A 24,640-nucleotide genomic window follows, 5' to 3' on the forward strand; every position below is an offset into this window, starting at 1 on the left:
CTAGCTCGGCCAGAAAACCTCAGTAGCTGCCCACAAACCAAGCCAAGATCACTAACAATTATAGTCCAAAATTCGCAAATAATTCGTGTTATTATATTTAACTTATATAATTATAAAAGTCTATTTTCTATTTTCAATTATAATTAAAAAAATCTATTTTCTATTTTCTAAGTCTATTTTCACGACTACTCAAGTTTGGAAGCTTCTACCTCACCTTCACCGTCGACAAACACAGTTTAGATGCACTCGCCTTCACCGTCGTCAAACACAGTTTAGAACCATGCACCATCACAGTCGTCAAACACAGTTTAGAACCATGCACCATCACAGTCGTCAAACACAGTTCAGAACCATGCACAATCACAGTCGTCAAACACAGTTTAGAACCATGCACCATCACAGTCGTCAAACACAGTTTAGAACCATGCACAATCACAGTCGTCAAACACAGTTCAGAACCATGCACAATCACAGTCGTCAAACACAGTTTACAACCATGCACAATCACAGTCGTCAAACACAGTTCAGAACCATGCACAATCACAGTCGTCAAACACAGTTTAGAACCATGCACCATCACAGTCGTCAAACACAGTTTAGAACCATGCACCATCACAGTCGTCAAACACAGTTTAGAACCATGCACCATCACAGTCGTCAAACACAGTTTAGAACCATGCACAATCACAGTCGTCAAACACAGTTTAGAACCATGCACAATCACAGTCGTCAAACACAGTTTAGAACCATGCACCATCACAGTCGTCAAACACAGTTTAGAACCATGCACAATCACAGTCGTCAAACACAGTTTAGAACCATGCACCATCACAGTCGTCAAACACAGTTCAGAACCATGCACCATCACAGTCGTCAAACACAGTTATTCGACTTCCACCTTCATCGTCCTCAAATATAAATTTGAGATCGTGTTCTACCGAATTGTTTAACCTCTAATTATGCCAGTCATCGCCAGAGGAGCCAGTCATTAAGCATTCAACACGGCTGAAGTTCAGCGTGTGTGAACCCAGTCCAAGACTGATGCCTTAAAATTAAGAATACAAAATGTATTAGAACGTACGGATATACAAGTGAATATACGTCATAAATAGCCTTATTAGACTTCATAAACAACTTTTATGAACACAGAACTTTCCCTTGTCTCTCTTCCATCAATAATTATTTCACCAAAGGATCTCAAGCTGCCTTTTAGGCCACTATACCCTCTTGTTTTCACATATCCACACATTAAAACATTGATTGTAACCATGATATATATGTGCTTCAGCCTACAGTTTAGACCTATTGTCTTATGTATGACCCTCTGTCCTGCGTGACAGTGAATACCAGCATTAACCTCAATTTAATAAGACTATCGAAATCCTCAGATTAGGCAAAATTGTAATTAATTTTGTCAATAAAGATGTTAATAATAATAAACTATACCCTCTTCCACCGGGAGGCTCCACCGCCACACTGGTGGCACCAAACTACGGGCTCACCATAGCCCGTGCTACTTGTTACAGCCCCGCTCCTGTGGCAGGTAAGTCCACTACGGGCTCACCATAGCTCGTGCTACTTGTAACTTTTTGTTCCAAGTAGCTGAATCTAAGACACCAACGTCGTTGTGTGACGGTCACTGGGGCGGATGTTGGCTGGTGTACCTACCGTCTCGGACCCGGTTTGTGGTGGTGGTGTAGGAGTTCCGACCGTGGCGAGTACTTCTGCCTCTTGATATGAGTCTGATACAATGACTCCCAAACCCCTTTTGTTTTGTTCTCATATATCTGTTGTAACTATGGATGGAGGGCCGGTCGGAGCCGGTCGGCCGAGCGGACAGCACGCTGGACTTGTGATCCTGTGGTCCTGGGTTCGATCCCAGGCGCCGGCGAGAAACAATGGGCAGAGTTTCTTTCACCCTATGCCCCTGTTACCTAGCAGTAAAATAGGTACCTGGGTGTTAGTCAGCTGTCACGGGCTGCTTCCTGGGGGTGGAGGCCTGGTCGAAGACCGGGCCGCGGGGACACTAAAAAGCCCGAAATCATCTCAAGATAACCTCAAGAGAAGGCAGCCTCAGCTATCTTCCCTTAGGCTATCTGAAGGTACTATCTTCCTTACGCTGTATCAAGTTACTTACGAAACAGCTATTTACGAAACCTGTACATCTTTCCTTGGTAGCTGATTTGTTTACATTTAACAATTAACAAGCTTCGAAGCAATATTAGGTTGTTTAAAACAATAATAAGCTTGAGTTGTGAAGTTTTAAAGCTTGTCAACTATTTAAGATATGTAAATACAGTCGCCCTGATAATGAAAGATGTACAGGTTTCGCAAGGCGGTTGCGTGTATGTTTATTAAACCATCGGCCAGGTTAACAGATAAGGATGTATGTTGTACAAGACAGTTAAGATAACTTACATTACTCTCCTGAATAGAAGCTTACTCAGCTTAGTCAATTACCTCTCACTTGGCCTCCGTAGCGCCCCGACCCGCCGCCCGGACCGTCGCCCGGACCGTCGCCCGGACCGTCGCCCGGACCGTCGCCCGGACCGTCGCCCGGACCGTCGCCCGGACCGTCGCCCGGACCGTCGCCCGGACCGTCGCCCGGACCACTAAGCTCGGGTAGTCAGCGGTGCAAGACGGTCACACAAGGACCCCCCCCCCCCCAGACCTCACCTCGGTCCGTTATAAGACGCTTGCCCTTCTCACTTGTTATCCATGCTACGGGTCACACAACCACGCTCGTCCGGGACCCGTAAATTGCCGTTTAAGGCAGAATTACTGCTAGCACCAATTACTAACCCCCCTCCCCCTCCCTCACGTAGTTAGGGTGACGGTGGTACCCAAGACTTCTTGTCTGTACTCGCAAATTCTCGTAGAACAGCGTTGCTTGATGGTGGTGTCTTAAAGTGCACCTAAAGACACACTGCCTGATCGCAATAGCATCGGCGTCAACTAGGAGGGATGTTGACTACAGAACAATGTTCTATTCGCGAGGCAGGGTTTAGGCAGCCCTGTTCTCACACGACATCTGCACTGTTATGATAGAGTTATGAAGCACCAGAACGTCTTTTCTGGGAAGAAATAAGCTCCCTTAGAGGGTAGAAATAGCCTAAGCTACTCTATCCCTTTGAGATGTATTTGTTGCTTATCTCAATACACATACTTGAACCGGTACCTCGCCACCAGTACCTCTCCACCATGCACTTTCCAGGCAACTTTACATATGTTATTTTTGCAAGTGTGTGTCAGTGCTTTGCCATCACTCTGGAGCACCGAGGAAATGCTGACTGGCTCGTTGCTCCCTCATACGTTGCTAAATGCTTCGGGTGAAGTATAGGAAGAAATTGAGATTTTTGTTTTTATTTTGTTTGAAGTCGTGACCTACAGGCAAGCAAGTCACCGCGCAGACTCGGGACTGTCTCAGGCGCTCAGAATGAGAGCAGGGGCGCTGACCAGCCCTCTGGACAGGAGGTGGTGTTCTTATCGGTTGAATTACGACGTTTCTGATGACCACAGAGATTGATTATTAAAAAGGTTGGGGGAGGGGAGCTAGTTCAAGTATGTTTATTTAGATAAGAAAGATATACATCTCAAAGGGATAGAGTAGCATAGGCTATTTCTACTCCCCTGAGGTACCGGTGATGAGGTACCGATGGCGTTTTCTTGAAGGATGTGGCCGTCACTTGGACCGCTTCGCCTGTCACTCCTCCCGGCCTGTGAACTCTGCCAAGTCCTCCACAGACCCCCACTATCTCCCAGCATTGTCTTGTAATACAACCGGCTGTATCCGCTCCGCTGTATCATACAGGTGCTCTGGAGACCTCTGCTGTAACGAAGCACCACTGCACGTGTTAAAAAAAGGCTGTTCTGGGACGGAAATTATGTTAACTGAATACCAGCAAGGAGCCCAGTCGATCACAACTGCGTGTCGCTCTAGAAACGAGACGCGCTGTACGTGGAACTGTTTAGTCACGTGAGGAAGCCCTCTCGGCTCATTGGTTGAGCTGTGAACAATAGTGGTTGGACCGGCTAAATGAACAGTGGCATGGGGCCCGTACTTGTCAAGCACAAGACGAAGCAGGAAAAAGTTCAGAGATTTGCCACTAGGCTAGTCCCAGATCTAAGAGGCATGAGTTATGAGGAAAGGCTGCGTGAACGGCACCTCACGTAGCTGGAAGATAGAAGAGCTCTGGGAGACGTGATCACCACATAGAAAATTATCAGGGGAATTGACAGGGGTAGACAAGGATGGATTATTTAACACAAATGGTACACGCACTAGGGGACACAGGTGGAAGCTGAGTACCCAAATGAGCCACACAGACATTAGAAAGAATTTTTTCAGTGTCAGAGTAGTTAGCAAACGGAATGCATTAGGCAGTGATGTGGTGGAGGCTGACTCCATACACAGTTTCAAATGTAGATATGATAGAGCCCAGTAGGCTTAGGAATCTGTACACCAGTTGATTGACAGTTGAGAGGCGGGACCAAAGAGCCAGAGCTCAACCCCCGCAAGCACAACTAGGTGAGTACACACACACACACACCCGCGAACAAGCGCACGCGCGCGCGTAATTGTAAACGACGTTGTAATTTCTTGGAGGTAATTAGTGTTATGTTCAGGATTTGTAAAGACGTCTGTTATTGTCCTCCGGGTGATAACGTTGAACCCTTGTTCATCTTTATCTCTACCCTCACGCACCCCACTCCACCCCTCCCTCCCTCACGCACCCCACTCCACCCCTCCCTCCCTCCCTCACGCACCCCACTCCACCCCTCCCTCCCTCCCTCACGCACCCCACTCCACCCCTCCCTCCCTCCCTCACGCACCCCACTCCACCCCTCCCTCCCTCCCTCACGCACCCCACTCCACCCCTCCCTCCCTCCCTCACGCACCCCACTCCACCCCTCCCTCCCTCCCTCACGCACCCCACTCCACCCCTCCCTCCCTCCCTCACGCACCCCACTCCACCCCTCCCTCCCTCCCTCACGCACCCCACTCCACCCCTCCCTCCCTCCCTCACGCACCCCACTCCACCCCTCCCTCCCTCCCTCACGCACCCCACTCCACCCCTCCCTCCCTCACGCACCCCACTCCACCCCTCCCTCACGCACCCCACTCCACACTCCCCTCACGCACCCCACTCCACACTCCCCTCACGCACCCCACTCCACACTCCCCTCACGCACCCCACTCCACCCCTCCCTCACGCACCCCACTCCACCCCTCCCTCACGCACCCCACTCCACCCCTCCCTCACGCACCCCACTCCACACTCCCCTCACGCACCCCACTCCACCCCTCCCTCACGCACCCCACTCCACCCCTCCCTCACGCACCCCACTCCACCCCTCCCTCACGCACCCCACTCCACACCCCCCTCACGCACCCCACTCCACAACTAACACCCCATGAGTAACTGCTAGGGATTACCAAGTCACTACTGGGGATTTGCAGGAGTCACTACTGGGGGATTAGCAGTAGGACCGCGCCTCACCTGTTAAGTCTGGTTCCGGTAAACCATTAATCTCCACTTGAGAGATTAATCCATTAATCCTCAACTTGGAAACCAGTTAATCCCCCCTCTAACACGGACGGCTCTTAAATCCACCCATGGAAACCCACAAATCCCCCAGAAAATAAACCGATTAAAATACCATTTTCTATTAATAATATACTTCGATTACACTCCAATTTATTTTACAATTATTTATCAATTTTCTCAATTCCATTACCCAAAAAGACTACAATTTCTGTAATGGATTACAAGCGAATTTGTACAAAATAGTTTCCGGCAAATCAATGATTTATTTCTTGCCCCCCCCCCCCAACACTTTGGAGAGATCATTCTTGGCTGTCACAAGGCCCAGTCATTGCTAATTCTTAGTTTAATGTCCATTTTCGGTAATAGTTTACTGCTATCAATTTCGCGCGTGTGGGGCTGCGACACGCGATGCAAAATCATTTTATTCGCGACCTCACTTTTCCGCGCGGCTTTCAAACGTAATTGAAAATAATAAAATTTCATTTGAAGCAGACATTAACCAGCGAATCGGTCGCCATGAGGAATTCTAAACGTCGCCAGCAGTCTGGTAACGCAGTCACAGAGTTCTCTATCATTCTCTCCGGTAAATATATAATACCGATGTGATAAAATAAACGATGGGCAGAGGTTTTTTTCACCCTATGCCCCTGTTACCTAGCAGTAAATAAGTACCTGCGAGTTAGTCAGCTGTCACGGACTGCTTCCTGTGGGTAGAGGCTTGGTCGAGGACCGGGCCGCGGAGATACTAAAGCCCCGAAATCAAATCAAGATAACCTCAAGATACTTCATAAAAATAATAATATTTCATTACTAAAAAATGTAAATTAGAATAAATGGAATAATTACTTTTAACTTAAACCAAAATGTTTTCACCTTTCCAGATCACGTGATCGGCGGGAGTGACGTCACAGGACAACAGGTGAGGACAATTTTATGTCAAGTTTGACATTGTTTAATATTTATGGCAAGAATTATTAAATATAATTATTAATATAATTGATGCTATTATTCCTACTACTGCTTCATCTACAACTTTCTCTCCCTCCAGAGAGAGAGACAAGAAGAGCTTGATTATTTAATTTTTCTGGACCCGTAAAAGCTTGATAGTTGGTACTGAATGAAGACTTTTAGTCTATCCCGTATCCTTTTTTCTAGAAGAGAAGCTGAAATTAAAACAATATTGACGCTTCCTTAGATTAACAATATAAGTTAGAACACAACAATAAATAAATTAATGCTATATTACATGACAGCAGACTGCCCAAGCAGCATGGCGGCAGACTGCCCAAGCAGCATGGCGGCAGACTGCCCAAGCAGCATGGCGGCAGACTGCCCAAGCAGCATGGCGGCAGACTGCCCAAGCAGCATGGCGGCAGACTGCCCAAGCAGCATGGCGGCAGACTGCCCAAGCAGCATGGCGGCAGACTGCCCAAGCAGCATGGCGGCAGACTGCCCAAGCAGCATGGCGGCAGACTGCCCAAGCAGCATGGCGGCAGACTGCCCAAGCAGCATGGCGGCAGACTGCCCAAGCAGCATGGCGGCAGACTGCCCAAGCAGCATGGCGGCAGACTGCCCAAGCAGCATGGCGGCAGACTGCCCAAGCAGCATGGCGGCAGACTGCCCAAGCAGCATGGCGGCAGACTGCCCAAGCAGCATGGCGGCAGACTGCCCAAGCAGCATGGCGGCAGACTGCCCAAGCAGCATGGCGGCAGACTGCCCAAGCAGCATGGCGGCAGACTGCCCAAGCAGCATGGCGGCAGACTGCCCAAGCAGCATGGCGGCAGACTGCCCAAGCAGCATGACAGCAGACTGCCCAAGCAGCATGACAGCAGACTGCCCAAGCAGCATGACAGCAGACTGCCCAAGCAGCATGACAGCAGACTGCCCAAGCAGCATGACAGCAGACTGCCCAAGCAGCATGGCGGCAGACTGCCCAAGCAGCATGGCGGCAGACTGCCCAAGCAGCATGGCGGCAGACTGCCCAAGCAGCATGGCGGCAGACTGCCCAAGCAGCATGGCGGCAGACTGCCCAAGCAGCATGGCGGCAGACTGCCCAAGCAGCATGGCGGCAGACTGCCCAAGCAGCATGACAGCAGACTGCCCAAGCAGCATGACAGCAGACTGCCCAAGCAGCATGACAGCAGACTGCCCAAGCAGCATGACAGCAGACTGCCCAAGCAGCATGACAGCAGACTGCCCAAGCAGCATGATGGCACAAAAGACAAGCTCGAGCGAACAAGCCCGCGTGAAAGCAGACATATATTTAAGACCGTCTTGATCAAGTCAAGAGGAAAGATTAATCGTACACACGTCCACCGCAGACTCTGGATGGGAACAGACACGGCCGGGGCAGAGGCAGACAGGACAGGGGTAGGAGCAGAGGCAGACAGGACCGGGGGTAGGAGCAGAGGCAGACAGGACCGGGGGTAGGAGCAGAGGCAGACAAGAGGAGGTAGGGTGCAGACACACACAGGTAACCAACCATACGTGAGAGAGAGGAAAAAAGTCGTGTATAAACAATAGAGTTTAGAGTTTCTCTACATTGGCTAGCCACTTCTCCACCTCTCTTACCCCCTCTTCTCTTCTCTTCTCATTTACAGTTCCCATACGAAGAGTGGAAGGTGAGATAGAGGTGGTGATAAGAAAGATTAGAGAATTACTTTGAAGGCAAGTGTGACCCCCTACTTCTACGCCTTAGTGTGTCACACTGTCAGTCACTGTAAGTCACCGCTGTTCGCGCACGGACAATGGGGAGGGGGGGGGGGGAATGCGTGTATTCCTCAAGGGGAGAGATCACGCACATGCGCGAGCTCGCGCTCCTGCTCGCCTCAACTTGCTCACAGTTATGTCAATAGTTTCCAATTGGCTTTGTTGGTAGTACCTCTGAGCGGAGTGGGGGTCGGGTGGTCGCGGGGGTTGATGTGGGGGGAAAGGAGGGAGTGTTTGCTGGACCCTGTTGTGTAGTACACATCCCTCCACCCCCCCCAACCCCACCTACATCACCCCCCCCCCACTGACCTCGGCCCCACTGCCCTCCTTCAGCGCCACCACTACTGGCCAACACTACTCGCTACGGGAGAATCAGTATTAATAGGTCAGGTTAGGTTCGAGCGTTTTAACACATTTTCTGTCTGTTGGGGCATTTCGAGTGGACGGGGTGGTTAATTGATCAGTCTGTCGTCTCGAGGTGGCACAACGGTCAGAAAATGGTGTATTAAAAACGATCGAATCTCAGCCCGTCCTCCTAAGGTTTCCCAGCGTCAAGAAAACGGCTAATTTAAAGTTGTCTCTCCTAACTTTCCAGAGGACCCCAAACAGAAAACGGGACAGTACGTCACTTTCGGCAGCCGCTTCCATTTTCCAGTACGACAATTTTTGGCCTGGGAAATGTCATTTTTTTGCCATTTTCCCTTTTAAGTAACGCATGCGAGGGAAAAACGACGTTCTTAGTAAGAGGACAGGTTGCTAACCTAACCTATCGCCCCGCGCATAGAAAACGTAAGTGTTTGTGAGCATCTATGATTTGTAGTACCCTCCATGTGTCCGTAGGGGACACATGTGTCATGTGTCACAATCGACTTGAGAATGGTCCAGAATGGACCGAAACGTCGTCGTCCCTTCAATTTCTAGTGTGTGGTCTGGTCAACATACTTCAGCCACGTTATTGTGACTCATCGCCTGCATCCGTAAGGGATGTTGACGTCAAAATGTGGTGTGTTATTCCCGAGGGCAGGTTCTTCAGGCACTAGGCTCACCGTACTCGCTCATTCATTATAATTTAGATCAAGCATCAAGCTCTGGAGAGAGTTTTCTAGTACCCACTTCTAACACTAGCCTCAACACCAGTGAAATACCGACGATCGAGGCTCAGCTCCCAATCCCCACCATTCGAACGTACGAGTAATTATCTTCTAATCCATTCTATGGTGGTTCATTTATGTGTGTGTGTGTGTCTGTGTCTGTGTCTGTGTCTGTGTCTGCCTGCCTGCCTGCCTGCCTGCCTGCCTGCCTGCCTGCCTTCCCCCTCCCTCCCTCCCTCCCCCTCCCTTCCCCCTCCCTCCCCCTCCCTATAGCTTGACCACCACAACAAACAATGCAAATTATTCCGTCACTCACATAACGACCATTACCACACCAACATTACCAAACGATGCATTTCACCAAGGCCTCGATGACACCCCGTATATCGCACCCCTCTTGTTAACACCACCACTTGCTAGTTCACCTGTGCTAGTAATACACCTCTAGATTTCTACTTCCTTTTGCAGTGTCGAAATACAGGAGAACACGTTGACCAAACCACATACTAGAAAGTGGAAGGGACGACGACGTTTCGGTCCGTCCTGGACCATTCTCAAGTCGATTGATCGACTCAATCGACTTGTGAATGGTCCGAAACGTCGTCGTCCCTTCACTATCTAGTATGTGGTTTGGTCAACAGATTTCAGCCACGTTATTGTGACTCCTCGTCTGCATACAGTAGAACAAGCTACTACTCTCTAAGTGATAAATTCAATTACGTTCCAACACTGCTATCTCCAGTACAAGAACAACTTTTATTTTATCAAACCGTATCACTTGGTGGTGATAGACTGCCACCATTGTCTATCTCTCCTATTTTAGAGATTTAGTTTTGCGGAAATATTTCCTCAGACATTTATGCACTGCAAATGACCAAACTGGAAAAGTAACACGTACATCCCGATTTGATCAGTCACGGGTGAAATTTCTTGCTCTTTCAGAAAGAACTTTCATTATTTTTTTTATGGTTTTTGATAACGCATATTTCTCAGCATTCACCACTTTATGGACTTCTGCCGCAACTAAATATCTCGGAGTTGTGCTGTCACTATTTTCCCCAAGAGCTGTGTTAGTATATTTCTTTGTCTATACAGACTGCTACTCGAAGGGGTTATCTTGAGATGATTTCGGGGCTTAGCGTCCCCCGCGGCCCGGTCTTCAACCAGGCCTCCTTTTTGATTATTGAAGCCTATCAACCTCCGGAGGGTTATTAAGGCTTATCACAATAGCTCACAGACCAAGCAGCAAGTATACTTTAGTACTAAACAGAGTCACGTACTAAAAATAAACTGTCTGTGTATATACGAGAAACAAAATACACCTCTCCCTGTACTTGTCCGTGTGTATGAGCTTCGCAAGAACATCCTCTCCTTATGAAGAATTACGCAAGGACACTATAGCAAGACGAGCTGGCATTCCAAGACTGAGGCATTAAGCCATAAAAGAATCCAAAACCATGGCCACTAAGCCACGTCAGAAGCCCCGACATTAGTCAATAACCCATGTCGCAACGCCAAGAATAAAAGTTTAATATTCGTATATATTTTTCAAGCCAACGAACGCGCAATCAATACCCACCAATAACATCGAAGTCGGTGAGGTTTCAGCTCATTTCTTTTCCCGCCAAAAGAGACAGAAAACGGAGACGAGGCGAAGAGTTCGAAGAGTAACCCGAGCTGCTCCGCTCGGTACAGTTTAACACGATATATAAAAAACTTTAATTTTCTTTCTCCGCTAACCGCCTTTGTTAATTCTTGCGGCATTGCGGCCGACCTGCGCTTTCCGCTCTAGTTATAAGGACGGCGTGGCGCAGGCGGGGTGAGGGTGTGGCACTGGGTGTAAGAGATGGAGAGAATTATTAATAATTTCTCCGCCACCGAAGTAAAGCAGTTGAAGGCGCCCGCTTCCCCAACAGGAAGAATGACACCAGAGGGGACAAGACTAGACCAAACTGACAACAGAGGAAGGGGAGGATTGTCAGGAGAAAGCGTCAAACTATAGCGACTATATAGCGCCTGGAAGGGGGGCCAGCATAAGGATTTGCGATGGGACGAGGGGAAGGAATGGTGCCCAACCACTTGGATAATCGGGGATTGAACGCCGACCTGCATGCAGCGAGACCATCGCTCTACCGTCCAGCCCAAGTGGTTGGGCGAAACAACAGATGATGGAACAGATGGTGTCAGACAAAGCTGTCGGACAAACAAGCACACATACGAAAACAAACAGAAGAAGAGCTCAAAAGAGTAAACAAATCTGAGTCGCAACCGCATAAAAGCAAAAAAAAAAAAAAAAAAAAAAAAAACGGAAGTAAAACACACGGAAGACATTGTAAAACACGGAGGGGTAGTGGAGGGGGGGGGGGGGGGGGGGGGAGGGGGGAAGGAGGGGGGAAGGGGGGGGAGGGGGGGGGAAGAGCGTTGAAAGCACCTTGTGACATATACTTCAGGAAACTCGCAAGTTTGGAAGGAGGAGGAGGAGGAGGAGGCAGCCCCGGTGAACAAGCGGGCCGGAACAATTGGTCCACGGAGCCTTGGAAGACGTGATGCTGTGAAGGACGAGATGAATGATCATGATGCTGGCGGTGACAACAGCGGTGACAGCAGCGGTGACAACAGCGGTGACAACAGCGGTGACAACAGCGGTGACAGCAGCAGTGTACATTCTCAAACCTCTTCACTGGTTGATGGACATTTAAAAAAAAAAGTTATCAGAAGGCAGCACCAATCCTGGAAGACTATATTTAGCGTCACCTGGCATGGTATATTAGGAAATTTACAACACTCTTTTAGGGGGGATAAGACTTAAAATCAAACCAAACAAAATGATGGTGAAGATGGTGATGATAGTGATCATGACGGTGGTGATAGTGATGGAGAAGATGATGGGTGACAACTATACCACACCACTACTCAACCCGTTCTCGCACTTTCTTACAGTCAATATTGACTTATTAAATACGTGTATATGTGACATACTAAACATACTAGTTTACCTTTGAAAGCTTCATAGAAAACACCGATCCTACCTAACCTTATTAGTATGTTAAGGTAAGCATCTTATTGCTTCGTAATTACAATTATTACTTAACCTATTATAGGTATAGGTTAAGTAATAATTGTAATTACGAAGCAATAAGATGCTTATCTTAACATACTAAGAAGGTGAGGTGAAGGTGTTTTCTGTGAAGTTTTTCAAGGTAAACTAAAATATTCACAGTCAATTAGTATGTCACATATGCACGTATTTAATAAGTCAATATTGACTAAGAAAGTGCGAGAACGGGTTGCACTACTACAAGAGGGGTACACACTATACTCTGTCCTCACACTGTTTTTGCTAAAGCCCCACATGTCATCAAATTACTGGGGGTTGTTTCTGTTCGCCATTATATATATATATATATCTGGTGACAATGAGCAGCTATAAGAGAGAGCAATGGCTCTCTGGGGCCCTGATTATTGTCATCTGGAACAGCGTCTCCGGAGTCACTACTGAAGCTGTGAATGGAAATGGCCTCGATTAGTGATTCAAACTTGTTTATTGCTCCTGCACTGAAGGACTCCCAATCTCTGTCCCTCCTAATCGTCTGTGTTGGTCCCCCCATTAACAAGACTCGTTATGTCCATCCTGGCTATATCTCTGAGTATTTTGTATGCTGCGAACAAATATTCAAAGGCAAAATGGCCTCGTTGAAAAGCAGAGGTGCTGTAGACACAATTCGCAGTTTTCTAAATGATTCCTGATCCCTGAAGGATGTTATAATTGCAAGTGTTGCACATGCCGCTGATGTTACGTACCGTTGGAGATACGGATAAGTAGTGATGTTGGCCACTGAGAGGCAGTTCCAGTGGTGGAGTGTTACAGGTGGGACAGATCGTGTAGTATTAAGTCATTTAAAAGGTGAACCGCTAATGTTCTAATACAACCCGTTATCGCACTTGCTTATAGTCAATATTGGCTTATTTAATAAGCGCATATGTGACATACTAATTGACTGTGAATATTTTAGTTTACCTTGAAAAGCTTCATAGAAAACACCGACCTCACCTAACCTTCTTAGTATGTTAAGATAAGCATCTTATTGCTTCTTATTTACAATTATTACTTAACCTATACTGTACTACTGAGGAGGTCAACGCTACAGAGCCTCTCTCACCTATAAAACCCTCCCCTAGGAGGTTCTTTTCAACCGCTGTAGACAGAGAGAAGAGAGCCTTGAAAGGCATAATCAATAGAAAATAACAAGTGTGACTCCTACCTACCCTCAGCTCCCCTCCTGTGGCAGGTAAGTCTACTACGGGCTCGCCATAGCCCGTGCTACTTGCAACTTTTTTTCAGTGTAGCTGAATCTAAAACAACAACAACAGCAAACCCTACCAACACTGAACTGAAGACACAGCTAACAATATACTACAGGAGTCAGAACACTGCTAACTTGGTCATACACAACTCTCTCCAGACACCAAACAGAATGCCTTGAAAGAAAAGAATTTTGTCTATGACCTTACATGCCCTCTAAGAAACTGGAAGCAGCCCAAAAGATCTCAATAATACAGGCAAGACGAAAACTTCTTCCAAAGCCCCCTTTACAGTGCACAAACAAAGCACTCGCAATTATCACATCAATCATTTCTACACACAACCAGAGAATCACGAGACACATCCTGGTCAGCAACACTGAAATAATCGACAAATACAATAATCGACAAATACAATAATCGACAAATACAGCGACAATAGCTTACATACAGCTGACGTGCTTGATATCAAAGGGGATTCATTCAACTGTCAACAGCCAGTACCACTTAGGCAAGTTCTACCATTTCCAAGAAGACATAACTGTCAGTTTGCACCCCCCACCCCCCCAGTCGACCAGTAACAACGCTGGCTAGGATTATATATTCTCCTTGTCAGGGTTACCATCCACGGGCTCACCATAGCCCGTGCTACTTGGAACTTGTTCCGAGTAGCTGAATCTATAACAACAACAGGTTACCATCTCGGAGAAATTCAGAAAAACAATAATTTAGAAACGAAAGAGACTAAATTCCGTTCTTGTCTAATGGTGGATAACAATCACCTGTCAACATTACGTCATGTGGTCCGTCATGCATTGTCCTCCGACATAACAAAATATTTCATATTCTTTACAAACGTGTTGTTATATACTTCAACAATATAATATAGCGTCAGGACACCTGTTATTGGATTCTTATCACATCATGGATGGCTCACGCTCCTTCTCCTCCGAGGGCAGGCAGCAATCACCTCACCCTATCAACAAATCCACAAGGGCCGTGACGAGGGTTCGAATCTACGTCCAAGAGGATCACAGATGTGCCTTAATCGACTGTGCCAGTCGATTAAGGCAGCGTCTGGGAAACATCGAACACTAAAAATGGAAAGATTACGTGATCTAGTATTTCTTCATCCACCAGATGGTAAAAGATATTTACGTAGAATGAAAAATATCCAAAAGAAAATTAATAATAGCACGCAGACACACACACACACACGCACACACACACACACACACACACACACACGCACACACACACACACACACACACACACACACACACACACACACACACACACACACACACACATATTACATGGAATTCAGATACATTTCAGGGATCCGCGCGGCCAGCACCTCCAAACCAATAACAGAGTTCGCCAACTCTGCCTTCGCCAAATGTCGCTATTGCTAACGGACACTCTGCCAACGTTCACTTCGCCAATAGACACCAAACCGCCCAACGGTAATTCTGCGAACAGTCACTCCACCAACGGACATCTCGGCCAACGCAAAAGATTATCAAATTACAACAAATGAGCATATCAAATTATCAAAGCAAATTCATTGGCAACGCTCGTGCCTTGCATGATGGGTAATTAGTTAACCAGCGATCTCGGACGTAGGTTCGAATCCTAACAACCGGTTTTAGCCCGAGGTCAATACGTTGTTTAGTGCCCTTCCCGACCACCCAAACCAATACGGTTCGAACCCCAGCCATTCACCTGACATGTCGAAACCGATGCGCAGGAAGCGTCCATATTAAGAGTGCAATAATTTTACTGATAGGTCGTATATTTATCCTACTGGTCGAATCGGTTAAAATTGGTCACTGAACCCCATTTATGAGCGATTAAGCCATAATTGGCGGATAAGAAAGAGCTTCATTCAAGACTTGAGACCTGCAAGTCTTGAATGAATGAATGAAGCGAATTGAGATGCAATTCGACGTAGAAATAAAGTCTTCGTGTTTATGGATAAAATTCAACAACAGTCTGGAAATACAGTTTTTTTTCCCCTCACCCCCAGTAATTACCCCTCAGGGTAATTACCCCTCAGGGTAATTACCCCTCAGGGTAATTACCCCTCAGGGTAATATTATGACTGTATGACATCATATGACTGTATGACAATTACCCCTCAGGGTAATTATCCCCCAGGGTAATTACCCCCCAGGGTAATTACACCCAGGGTAATTACACCCAGGGTAATCGCCATGTTCAGTAGTTAAGGCGACGATTGCTGCGTACAGCAACTGTGCTCTGCAGGTGGCAACACTGCAGGGAATATAAAGGAATTATTATTTTTGTTTCGTTTACGTTTGCTCATCTGTTTTTTGTTTTGTTTACTCCTGCACACACCTGTTTGTATCCATACCTGTTCTACACATGCGTTTCTACGCGCACACATCTGTTTCCGTCGAAGACCCCCCTCTTCTTCCTCCCCCCCTGCCATCAAGCAACTATCAGGTGACCCCGTGACCCCTCCCATCTCTTCCTCTCCCTCTCCCCCTCCACACACACACACACACACACACACACACACACACACACACACACACTTCCCACGACAAAAGCCTCTTTTCAAGATGGCTTCAAGCTCCTCGATTGCTTATTGCAACCTGATCACAACGAACCTTTTGTTGTTGGGTTTTATAGCGTCGGAGAAAGCTGCGGAGGGGGTGGGGGGGTGGGGGGTGAGGAAGAGGTGTTGGGTGGGAGAGAGGGGGGGGGGGGAATGTTGGGGGGATGGAAGGTGGGGAAGTGGGATACTAGATAGGGATGCGTAGGGTTTTGGGAGTGGGTCATAGGATACTGTGGGCCGGGAGAGGGTTTTCGGGTACTGGGTTTTGGGACATCTTAGGGTATTGTGGGGGTCGTAGCTGATACCGTGTGTGGGGGGTCGTGGGATACTACGTGGGGAGAGAGAGGTCGTAGAATCTGTGTACGGAGTCAGCCTCCACCACATCACTGCCTAATACATTCCATATGTTAACTACTCTGACACTGAAAATAATTATTTCTAATGTCTCTGTGGCTCATTTAGATACCATAATTGGTAATCAAATCTCCCCCTAACTGTTCTGTCTTCCAATGACGTGAGACTTTATACCAGCTGCCTTTCCTCATAACACATACCTCTCAGCTCCGGGACTAGTCTGGTTGCATACCTCGGAACTTTCTCTATCGTGGTCTCATGTTTAACTAGATGTGGACTTCACGCCGGAGCCGAATGCTCCAGGACTGGTGCGACATATGTGGTATACAAGGTTCTGAAAGATTCCTTATTTGTGTTGGTAATCATTCAGAGCCTTGTTCTGAATGTTGGCCAATTAGCTGTTGTTAAAGACTCAGCTACTCGGAACAAGTTCCATGTAGCACGGGCTATGGTGAGCCCGTAACTTACCTGGCACAGGAGCGGGGCAAGTAGCACGGGCTATGGTGAGTCCGTAGTGGACTTACCTGGCACAGGAGCGGGGCAAGTAGCACGGGCTATGGTGAGCCTGTAGTGGACTTACCTGGCACAAGAGCGGGGCAAGTAGCACGGGCTATGGTGAACCTGTAGTGGACTTACCTGGCACAAGAGCGGGGCAAGTAGCACGGGCTATGGTGAGCCTGTAGTGGACTTACCTGGCACAAGAGCGGTGGCCAACTAGCGAATGTTGTTGATATGGCCTTCAGGGGACAGGTTCAGCGTGACAAAACGCAAAATCTTTCTCTCCGCCTATTACGGGCTATTCATGCCCGTGCCACCTCTTGGGTGGCTTAATCTTCATCAATCAATCTCCACTTGATTCTTGAAGAATTCCATCCCCTAGCCTGTACCTAGTTTCCGGTCTCCTACTCACTACACCCATTTCATTATTTTACACTTGCTTGAGTTGAACTCCATTAGCCATTTGTCGGCCCATTCCTTCCGTTTGTCCAGATCATCTTATAGTCTCGCGCTATCTCTCTCTATCTTAATCGTTATCACAATTTTCATCCATAAACACTGACGGAACTGTCCCTACACCCTCTGGACGATCGTTTAAATATATCAGAAACAAATTATTATTATTAACATCTTTATTGACAAAATTAATTACAATTTTGCCTAATCTGAGGATTTTGATAGTCTTATTAAAGTGAGGATAATGCTAGTATTCACTGTCACGCACGACAGAGGGTCATACATAAGACAATAGGTCTAAACTGTAGGCTGAAGCACATATATATCACGGTTACAATCAATGTTTTAATGTATGGATATGTGAAAACAACTTTCTACTGTGCACTGCCACACAAGGGCAGGGATGGGTTCATAAGTGACGCAGCTTAGAAACAAAAGACCAAGCTGCTAAAAGACCAAAAGACCAAAACAAAAGTCCCGGGTACGGAACGCTGGTGACATCTCGCCATTCTGAGATCTCTCTCCCTCATAGTAACTCGCTGTTTTCTGTTGAGTAGGTACTCCCTCAGTCTTTACTGAATTTGCTCATTCATCTGTATTTTCGTTGTAGTAAAATTACTCACACTTATTCACAGATAGGTGTTGAAGGAGCCGCTACTGGATAAGTCTCTATTCATGGAAATACAGAAATACAAAGGATTATTCCCGTTCTCTGGGGGGGGGGGGGGGGGGGCAGGAAGCCTCTTATTTTTCATGAGTATCTTAGGACTGACCTCTCCCCCCCCCAAACCTCCAACAGGTGGCAACCCACAACAGTTGCCTAGCTCCCGGGATACCTACTTTATTACACTGCTAGGTGAATAGGTGCATCGGGTTGAAGGAAACGTGCCCATCCGTTTCTGTCCTCATCTGGGGGACCAGAGGACGTAGACCCACTGTGATACAGGACCCAGACAACTATAGACCACTGCTCGTAATAATGAACCACATATACCATTACTTTTTTTACGATAGAGAAACTCTGACAGTTACCGAACAGAAAACGAGAAGGGGGAGGAGGGGGGGGGGAGGATAGCGAGGAGAGAACTCAACTTCCTTAAGTTTATGACGGAGGTAATTAAAGAAAACGAGAAGAGGAAGGACGTCTTTTAAGCCTTGGGATAAAGTGCTGGAAATGCAGCCCGTTTTCTTTGCCACTCCGTCAAATAAGCCACTGTATGACATCCATAAAATACGTCAATATTACAATGCTTTCATTTTTTACCAATACGTCGCATTTTTAACGGATTACTCGATTTTTTGTAAACAAAATACGATACATTAGGTGAGCGACTGAAGCAAAGATAATCACGGCTCGAATCCACAAGAAATGATAAGACATAAAAAACTAGATAACAGCGAGATAACAGTTACAAGGTAGTTAAACCGCGTCATAATCGTGGGAAGATTTAGATAACCACCACCTCAATTACTGCCAATTTAAGTATAAACAAAATAATTGCGCCACAATAAAAGGTATGAAGTGCTACGTTAAAAGGTAGATATTAGCGACTCCTGCTTCACATAATTATTGTAAATACAGGTGCAGGCTCCTCGTCTGCACTTGTATTTACAAGTGCAGACTCAAATGTATTTACAAATAAATGTATTTACATTTTGCACTTGTATAACGTGGCTGAAATATCGACTTGAGAATTGTCCAGGACGGACCGAAACGTCGTCGTCCCTTCACTTTCTAGTGTGTGGTCTGGTCAACATTGTAAATATAAATTAACATGACCTACAGCCAGATTCACGAAGCAGTTACGCAAGCACTTACGAACCTGGGGCCAGATTCACGAAGCAGTTACGCAAGCACTTACGAACCTGTACATGTTTTCTCAATCTTTGGCGGCTTTGTTTACAATTATTAAACAATTGATGAACTCCGAAGCACCAGGAGCCTGTTTATAACAATAACAACAGTTGAATGGGAAGTTTTCATGCTTGTAAACTGTTTAATAAATGTAACCAAAGCCGTGAAAGATTGAGGAAAGATGTACACGTTCGTAAGTACTTGCGTAACTGTTTCGTGAATCTGGGCCCTGCACCAGAAGGGACGTAATTAATCTCGTACAAATATTGATTAAATGTCACCTGTCACATCTCCCGAGGGAGGAACTCCGTGAAACTCTACAGAGGAACTCCTCTCGGAGGGAATCCCCCACGCAAGATGACCGGCTTTCTAATACTGGGAAAATACTCCTCTCTTATATATGATTATAGTACTGGTGACGCCGCTGAAACCGACAAGAGGTAGGAGGAAATAGCATGGAATGCTCTGAGGCTTTCTGTATATCCAATTGGGTGCTAAACCCCGCAGTACAGAGCTGCACACACACACACGCGCGCGCACACACACACACACACACACACACACACACACACACACACACACACACACACACACACACACACACACACACACACACACACACACACGCACGCACACGCACGCACACGCACGCACGCGCACGCACGCACGCACACGCACACACACAGCGCACACACAGAAACTGAGAACCCACATGCGCCACAGAGACGTTAGAAGGAACTTTCAGTGTCAGAGTAGTTAACGGATGGAATGCATTAGGAAGTGATGTGGTGGAGGCTGACTCCATACACAGTTTCAAGTGTAGATATGATAGAGCCCAATAGGCTCAGGAATCTGTACACCAGTTGATTGACAGTTGAGAGGCGGGACCAAAGAGCCAGAGCTCAACCCCCGCAAGCACAAATAGGTGAGTACACACACACACACGTACACAGTCTGTGATGACCTTATCTGTGACGTGTTCCGTCGCCGCCCTTCGTCCATCTCTCTAACGATGTCCAACCACGGTAGTACTCACCTAATTGTGCTTGTGTGAGGGAGGAAGTGGGGGTGCTCTGGCTCTCTGGTCCCGCCTCTCAATTGTCAATCAACTGGTGTACAGATTCCGACTCATCACCGTGGTAAATGAAACATTCAAGCTTAAACCATCAGACTGAGCCTGGACATACCAACGGTTGGGGTTTAGGGTCAGTGGGACGGCGGGTTGGGAGGCTGGCTGGCTAGCTCAGAGTCTGGCTGTAAGGTTAATCTTTCCCCCGACATCAACCGGGATTTTCGACTTCAACGACGTCGCCATCGGACGCTGCTTGACCAACTTCGCTGGCGGGAACTTGAAAGACGCGATTTCTAGCCAGCTCATATGTTTCCTTGTTATGAATTGCCACAAGTGCAAGAGTAATCGTGTATGATAAGTATAAAAGACATTTTTTTCTCTAAATATTTATATTCCATAATCAAAAGATAGTTATCGTTCGATTTCTCTCGTTTAAACGTTAATTAAAATGTAAAGTGATGTAATTCCCGTGGTCGAACGGTCTGAAATGAGTCCTCCCCCCCCCCCCCGCCCCAAGTTCGAAGGGTCTTAAATGTGGTCCCCCGTGTTCAAAAAGATGGAGATAGTCTTCGTTGGTGACTACAGTCTGAGAGAGAAGATAAACAGGAAGCGGGCAGAGTAGTTTCCAAATCGAGGCAGGACTGCCCCGGTTTTCAGCGGGAATCTGTCGACAGCCCCCTCGAGCAAGCTTCCAGCAGGCATCTCCTTCAGGCTGTAAGCTGCCTGGAACGAGCTCTGGGCCTCCGGCTTCCAGCAGGCATCTCCTCCAGGCTGCAAGCTGCCTGAAGCGAGCTCTGGGCTTCCAGCTTTCAGCAGGCATCTCCTTCAGGCTGTCAGCTGCCTGGAACGAGCTATGGGCCTCCAGCTTCCAGCAGGCATCTCCTTCAGGCTGTAAGCTGCCTGGAACGAGCTCTGGGCTTCCAGCAGGCATCTCCTTCAGGCTGTAAGCTGCCTGGAGCAAGCTCTGAGCTTCCAGCTTCCAGCAGGCATCTCCTTCAGGCTGTCAGCTGCCTGGAGCAAGCTCTGGGCTTCCAGCAGGCATCTCCTTCACGCTGTAAACTGCCTGGAGCGAACTCTGGGCTTCCAGCAGGCATCTCCTCCAGGCTGTCAGCTGCCTGGAGCAAGCTCTGGGCTTCCAGCAGGCATCTCCTTCAGGCTGTCAGCTGCCTGGAGCAAGTTCTGGGCTTCCAGCTTCCAGCAGGCATCTCCTTCAGGCTGTCAGCTGCCTGGAGCAAGTTCTGGGCTTCCAGTAGGCATCTCTTTCAGGCTGTAAACTGCCTGGAACGAGCTCTGGGCTTCCAGCAGGCATCTTCTTCAGGCTGTCAGGTGCCTGGAGCAAGCTCTTTGCCTCCAACTGGGGATCTCCCGCCAGGGGCGCTACCAGCGAGGATGGGCGCTATACGCGAACACCAAAACACCGCCATTACTTGGACCACACTGGGCCTAGTCTTGACCTGGTGCTTCGCTTAAGAGTCCTGGCGGCCCGCTTCTCAACCTCCAGCCTTTACTCCTTTTTGTTTTTTTTCCTCCGGTACTCCGTTGAGACATCCGTGAGAGAAAGTTAATTGGTGCCATTAAAATGACACTAACTATCGAACTGGAAATATTTTGAAACCAAAGAATCGGTGATTAAATTATCAAATTATCTAACGTAAGAACAAAAAATATAACTGAGGAAACTGAAATGAAACTATTGGGCTATACGAGACGGCTCCTCGTATCTCTTGGTTATCTTGAGATGATTTCGGGGCTTTAGTGTCCCCGCGGCCCGGTCCTCGACCAGGCCTCCACCCCAAGGAAGCAGCCCGTGACAGCTGACTAACACCCAGGTATCTATTTACTGCTAGGTAACAGGGGCATGAGAGAAGAAACCTGAGACAGTAGAGTAGGTGACGGGTGTCTCAGACGGTAGGGAGAGTATGGTTGGGGAGGGGGGGGGGAGACGCAGCAGCCGCGGCCGGGTTCCAGGTGCGAGAGTGCAGACGCGGCCAGCATGACCATGTACTCTCAGAGTACAAGTGCACGGCAAATGTACTCATTGTTATACACCAGGGGAGAGGCAGGAGGAGGAGGTGCAGGAATGAGAGGCATGCGGATGTCTTGTTATTTTACATTGCAGGTTGGGCATTGATTCATTAATTCCTAATACCTCTATCTCACTCTCTCTTGCTCGCTCGCTCGCTCGCTAGCACACACACACGCACGCACGCACGCACTCACACACACACACACACACACACACACACACACACACACACACACACACACACACACACGCACGCACGCACGCACACGCGTACACACATTTCTGATATACGTAAATGATCTCCCAGAGGGTATAGACTCATTCCTCTCAATGTTTGCTGACGATGCCAAAATTATGGGAAGGATTAAGACAGAGGAAGACAGCTTGAGGCTTCGAGAAGACCTGGACAAGCTGCAGGAATGGTCGAACAAATGATTGTTAGAGTTTAATCCAAGCAAATGTAATGTAATGAAGATAGGTGTAGGGAGCAGGAGACCAGATACAAGGTATCATTTGGGAGATGAAATACTTCAAGAGTCAGAGAGAGAGAAAGACCTGGGGGTTGATATCACGCCAGATCTGTCCCCCGAAGCCCATATCAAGAGGATAACATCAGCGGCATATGCCAGGTTGGCTAACATAAGAACGGCCTTTAGAAACTTGTGTAAGGAATCATTCAGAACTTTGTATACCACATATGTCAGGCCAATCCTGGAGTATGCAGCTCCAGCATGGAGTCCATATCTAGTCAAGCACAAGACTAAACTGGAGAAGATTCAAAGGTTTGCCACCAGACTAGTACCCGAGCTGAGAGGTATGAGCTACGAGGAGAGACTACGGGAATTAAACCTCACGTCACTGGAAGACAGAAGACTTAGGGGGACATGATCACCACATTCAAGATTCTCGAAGGAAATGATAGGGTAGATAAAGACAGGCTATTTAACACAAGGGGCACACGCACTAGGGGTCACAGGTGAAAATTGAGTGCCCAAATGAGCCACAGAGGTATTAGAAAGAACTTTTTTAGTGTCAGAGTGGTTGACAAATGGAATGAATTAGGAAGTGATGTGGTGGAGGCTGACTCTATACACAGTTTGAAGTGTAGCTATGAAAGAGCCCAAAAGGCTCGGTAACCTGTACATCAGTTGATTGACAGTTGAGAGGCGGGACTAAAGAGCCAGAGCTCAACCCCCGCAAGCACAACTAGGCGAGTACAACTAGGCGAGTACACACACATCAATCTGGGACCTTTCTAAACAACCTGAGACCTCGAGGCTGAGTGGACAGCGCTCGGGGGTCGTAATCTTAAGATTCGATTCCAGGCCGAGGCGGAAACACATGGGCAGTTTCTTTCACCCTGATGCTCCTGTTAACCTAGCAGTTAAATAGGTACCTGGGAGTTAGACAACTGTTACGGGCTGCTTCCTGGGGATGTGTGTGTACTCACCTAGTTGTGCTTGAGGGGGTTGAGCTCTGGCTCTTTGGTCCCGCCTCTCAAATGTCAATCAATCTGGTGTACAGGTTCCTGAGCCTATTAGGCTCTATCATATCTACATTTGAAACTGTGTATGGAGTCAGCCTCCACCACATCACTGCCTAATGCATTCCATCTGCTAACTACTCTGACTTAACTACTCCGTGTGTGTGTGTGTGTGTGTGTGTGTGTGTGTGTGTGTGTGTGTGTGTGTGTGTGTGTGTGTGTGTGTGTGTGTGTGCGCGCGCGCGCGCGCACGTGTGCGTGCATGCGTGCCTGGGTGCATGCGAGAGAGAGAGAGAGAGAGAGAGAGAGAGAGAGAGGGGCAGCCCGCGCCCGCTCGCGAGCAACCGCGGCTCAACAACCGGGTCTTATGTTAGCCTGTTAGATTATAAATATTGTATTTAATATTATTATTCCGGGATAACTAAGACCTTATTTATTTTATATATATTAAAGGGCATGCAGTCACACGGGTTACCTAATAGAGGCGCTGAAGAGAATACAATCAATACCACATTGGCTATAATCTGATTCTCTTAATACGGGTGAAATCAGATCAAAGTTTCAAGCAAGAATTCCATAGAATATATAAACTATTATTATCCGCTGACAGTCAAAGAAAATGTTGATTTACAAACATAATTATTTGGTATTAAAGCTGAT

The 24,640-nt window shown here is 47.5% G+C and overlaps 3 protein-coding genes across 4 annotated transcripts in view; 2 read left to right on the forward strand and 1 right to left on the reverse strand.

Moving 5' to 3' along the window:
- The window catches only part of LOC123745051 (unconventional myosin-IXb), a 327,701-nt gene that overhangs the window by 252,399 nt on the left and 50,662 nt on the right, over positions 1-24,640 (reverse strand). The gene's annotated exons all lie outside the window — the stretch shown is intronic.
- Positions 1-24,640, forward strand: part of LOC123745052 (serine/arginine repetitive matrix protein 2) — a 166,709-nt gene that overhangs the window by 89,311 nt on the left and 52,758 nt on the right. For both annotated transcript variants that reach the window (XM_045725338.2, XM_045725339.2), the window contains exon 2: positions 6,431-6,468. The gene's annotated coding sequence lies outside the window, so the exon portion shown is untranslated. The remainder of the gene's footprint in view (positions 1-6,430; positions 6,469-24,640) is intronic.
- Positions 6,820-7,827, forward strand: LOC123744957 (ice nucleation protein-like). Its single transcript, XM_045725179.1, has one exon. The coding sequence runs from the start codon at positions 6,820-6,822 to the stop codon at positions 7,825-7,827; it is 1,008 nt and encodes a 335-aa protein (XP_045581135.1).

Source organism: Procambarus clarkii, chromosome 57, assembly GCF_040958095.1.
Source record: "Procambarus clarkii isolate CNS0578487 chromosome 57, FALCON_Pclarkii_2.0, whole genome shotgun sequence".
NCBI classification, from domain to species: Eukaryota; Metazoa; Arthropoda; class Malacostraca; order Decapoda; family Cambaridae; genus Procambarus; species Procambarus clarkii.